A 4235-nucleotide genomic window follows, 5' to 3' on the forward strand; every position below is an offset into this window, starting at 1 on the left:
GTGTATGTGAGTGTGTGCGTGCTCAGAAAAATGGAAACTGTAGTTTTGGAGATAGTCTCTGAGCTCTCAAAATAACCTTTTATGGGGCTACCTATTTGGGGGATCTGACATAGGGCAGTGCATTTGCTGTTCCTGTGTTTCAGTTGCCTGCCTCTACCTATGCTCAATACATTCAAATATTATAGAAACAGCTAACGTTTCCAGTCATTTCTTCCTCTGTGGGAAATCTGGGAAAGCCTTCCCCCTGGAACATTTCACCACCCAGAAGATTGGGCAATGCATATAATAATACATACCCATCAATATTCTATTCGGGGGGGAAACCAACCCAAACCCTCCAGTCATCACCAAAGCATATTTTGAAAATGCACAGAACAGACCTGTGATAGATCCAGAGAATAGTCTGGAAAGGACTTTGTTCTGCTATATGGTTTTAGCTAAGCCGATCACAGCTATGAATTGGAGACTGACATGAGATGCAGTCATGAGCGGAGGAAGTATATGTGTATTCCATGAACAGGGCACAATGTGAAATAGTCATGATGCTGTTTGCCCTGGGGGCAGGTAGGAAAGAAGTAAGATAATTGTGTGGGTTTTAACAGATTTCAGATACCTCTATATCATGACTCAACTTAAGGTGGAAAATGTCTAGCTAGGGCAGAGATGCTTTTTCAACCTTGGAACGATGTTGCCTTATACAGAGGTCCATCTACATTGGCCCATCTAGCATCTCCTAGATGACTGGCGTTGGGGGACTCTAGGGTTGCAGACAAGGATATCTTCCAGCCCTATCTGGAGATGCTGGGGACAAACCTGAGACCTTTTACACATAATACATGTGCTTTGCTACTCAGTCAGGGCCTTTCCTCTATCATGTCTTCCCATCTAACGATGCTGAAAAGAATTGCAAAGAGAGCATCTTTTGGTAAGCTGATAGCTTGCGAGTGGTCCAGGATATTTGGCTGGCGTTTCATCAGTGACATGAGATGTTTTCTTGATGACTGGAGAATCTGTCTGATTGCTTTTGGAAGACGATGCCCTTGAAAACTAGAATGAGGTCAGCAGAAATGGTCTGATGTTGGATTTTACAGTTTGCATTTTGGAAGCAGAAAGACCTGTCAGTTGATTCATTTTGGGGGACTTGATGCATGACTAGTGGTTCTGCTGTGTTATGTAAATTAGGTGTTATGTAGACACCACAATTTGCCAGTACTTTCTCATGCAAAGGAAATGAAAACAAGTAGCCTTGCCCCTTGGACTCATTGTTATCATCATTTCGACAGAGTTAATATAATTTGACTTGCATCACGAGACTTGGCACTAACAGGATTTCATAGCCAGTGGTGACAGAGAGGGAGGAAATGTCACTGGCACAGCAGTAGGAATGGGAAAATAATCTGGTTGCCTTGTAATGTGAATCTACCCAATTTGCACATTCCAAACCAATATGCAAACTGAAATGCAGCCCAAATCAGCAGTACTCTCAATTTTATGATGCATTTCCAACCAAAAAAATTGTACAAAAATCATAGAATCATAGAATAGTAGAGTTGGAAGGGGCCTATAAGGCCATCGAGTCCAAACCCCTGCTCATCACAGGAATCCAAATCAAAGCATACCAGACAGGTGGCTGCCCAGCTACCTCTTGAATGCCCCCAGTGTTGGGAGACCCACCACCTCTGTAGGTAATTGGTTCCATTGTCATACCACTCTAACAGAAGTTTTTCCTAATGTTTAGCTGAAATCTGGCTTCCTGTAACTTGAGCCCATTATCTGTGTCCTGCACCCTAGGATGACCGAGAAGAGATCCTGGACCTCCTCTGTGTGAAACCCTTTCAAGTACTTGAAGAGTGCTATCACATTTCCCTTCTCTGATGTATATATTTGGGGGAATTGTGGTTAAAAATACATATGTCATTGAAAATAACATACCAAAATGCATTTTGTTATGTTAAATATCTTGCAAAAATATTTTTGTTGGGCAAAGCTGATTCCAAACATGTGTATATTATCCCAGGCTATGGTCTGAAGGCACATAGGGCCAGCCCTCTGCTGAAGCTAAGCAGGGTCAGGTGTGGTCAGTGCCTGGATGGGAGACAGCCTGGGAACCATATATAAGCCGCCTTGGGCTTCTATCAGGAAAAGAAAGTCAGGGTATAAATGCAATAAATAAATAATAAATAAATCCCTATCTGTATTTGATTTGAAATTGCCATACGTTTTTATTCTTGATGTTTTTATAATGTATTTATTGTTAATTGCTTTGGGATATTTCATGGGATGAAATTCATAAATGAAATAAGTAAATATTGGGAGAAATATCAACAAAAATGCTGATGAATTTTCAGGAGGACTTTCAAACAATCTGAAGCGCATTTTTCATGACTACATCTTATACCTCATAATTTATATCTAAGCAGAACAACTAGTTGCATTTGAGGTATAATCATATACTTTCTGAAAGTTGGAGGTGGGGGGGATTATCCTCTTCCACTTAAATGTGAAGCCAATTTTTATCTTGCAATGAAAACAGGCAAACGTATAACATGTAATGCTTACGTTACATATGTATTACACACTTCCTTTTTGCATGCACTGTTGATTCTGTTATCTGACCGCAGATGGATTGGGCCAATGGGACTGCCATCGAGGAATTCATTTTGTTGGGATTCGGAGTCGACCAACAGAAGCGGTTCCTGCTCCTCATTTTTTTCACCATTCTCTACATACTCACATTGACAGAGAACATCATCATCATCACACTTGTGCTTCTAGATGCCCACCTGGCCCAGCAACCCATGTACATCCTGCTGAGCAACTTCTCCTGGCTGGAAATGTGCTATGTGACTGCCACCGTACCCCGTATGCTCTTTGATCTGGGGTCTCCTCGTGGGATCATATCCTTCAGTGCCTGCTTCCTCCAGTTCTATGTTTTCTTCTCACTTGGGAGCACTGAATGCTTCTTCCTTTCAACAATGGCTTTGGATCGGTATTTGGCCATCTGCCACCCACTGCGTTACCCACAAATTATGTCCCCAAATTCCTGCTATACCTTGGTGGCTACTTGTTGGGTTTTAGGCTTCCTGTGGTACCTTATTCCAGTATTTTGGATGTTCAATTTGTCCTTCTGTGGCCCCAACATCATCGACCATTTTTTGTGTGATCCTGGTCCAATCCTGTCCCTGGCCTGCCCTCCTCTAGGAAATGCTCCATATCTATGCCAGGTTTTCATGAATGTTCTTGTTTTAGGCAATGTCTTCTTTGTTGTGCTATCCTATAGCACTGTGATTCTCACCCTAACAAAAGCCTCTTACCAAGGCAATCGTAGGAAGGCCTTCTCCACCATATCTTTCCATCTAGTGGTGGTGACACTGTTTTATGGCTCAGTCGGAGGGATGTATGTAGCTCCAGAAGGAGAAAGCCAGTCAGAGGTCACAAAGGCAGTGACAGTCTTCTACACGGCCATTACGCCTTTTCTCAACCCTTTGATTTATTGTCTGAGGAACAATCAGGTAAAAGAGGCCCTGGGCAGGTTGCTGAGGAGAAAGGTGAGGATTTTGAGGAGAAAAGAGAGAGGGTAAAAAGGGTGAATGGAAGAAGAAAGTCAACCAAAACACCAAGCTATAGAATTGAAGAGATAAGATGAAGGAATTCAGGTGTGGACAAGGGAGTACCTCTACCTCCTTTCAGCTTTATCCATTTAGGCTGCCCCAAAAATAAGCCAGGGAGAAGCTTCAGGGAAGAATGTGTTAATTGTCAATCACATGGTACTACACAAAAATTCACCTGAGAACCTGTGTTCAAGGTGCAAACCTGTTTTGGTGGGATCCCTTAGACCAGCTTGCCCCTGATGTGTCCTGCAGGTGTTATTATAAATCAGGGATTATGGGTGCTGTAGTCCAGCAACATTTGGGGACATGAGTTGGGAACAGATTGTCACAGTGGCCAATCAGACACCTCTGGGAACCCCCCAAGCAGTAACTGAGTACACCAGTATTCCCCCACTCATGAATCCCAGTTACTGGTATGCAGAGGAACGTTGTCCAATACTAGATGTAATATAGCCAGTCATGATTACTAGGCATTGATAGCTCCATAAAAGTCCACTTGCCAAGGAACAATCGGAAGCGCACTTTGAACTTCTGAATGTTTTTTTGCAGACACATCTTCATCTACCTCACTCATATCTGACATCAAATATGACATCAGGTGTGGGGCAGGTGGGTACAGGGTGG

The 4235-nt window shown here is 42.8% G+C and overlaps 1 protein-coding gene across 1 annotated transcript; it reads left to right on the plus strand.

The window, feature by feature from the left end:
- The first annotated feature begins 2621 nt into the window (after positions 1–2621).
- LOC133367374 (olfactory receptor 11G2-like) lies at positions 2622–3581 on the plus strand. The gene has a single exon (XM_061591475.1). The coding sequence runs from the start codon at positions 2622–2624 to the stop codon at positions 3579–3581; it is 960 nt and encodes a 319-aa protein (XP_061447459.1).
- Positions 3582–4235: the final 654 nt, after the last annotated feature.

The sequence above is a fragment of the Rhineura floridana genome, chromosome 11 (genome assembly GCF_030035675.1).
Source record: "Rhineura floridana isolate rRhiFlo1 chromosome 11, rRhiFlo1.hap2, whole genome shotgun sequence".
NCBI classification, from domain to species: domain Eukaryota; kingdom Metazoa; phylum Chordata; class Lepidosauria; order Squamata; family Rhineuridae; genus Rhineura; species Rhineura floridana.

Excerpts from the sequence above, each read along its gene's own strand:
- LOC133367374 (XM_061591475.1), top strand. The coding sequence starts at position 2,622 with ATGGATTGGGCCAATGGGACTGCCATCGAGGAATTCATTTTGTTGGGA.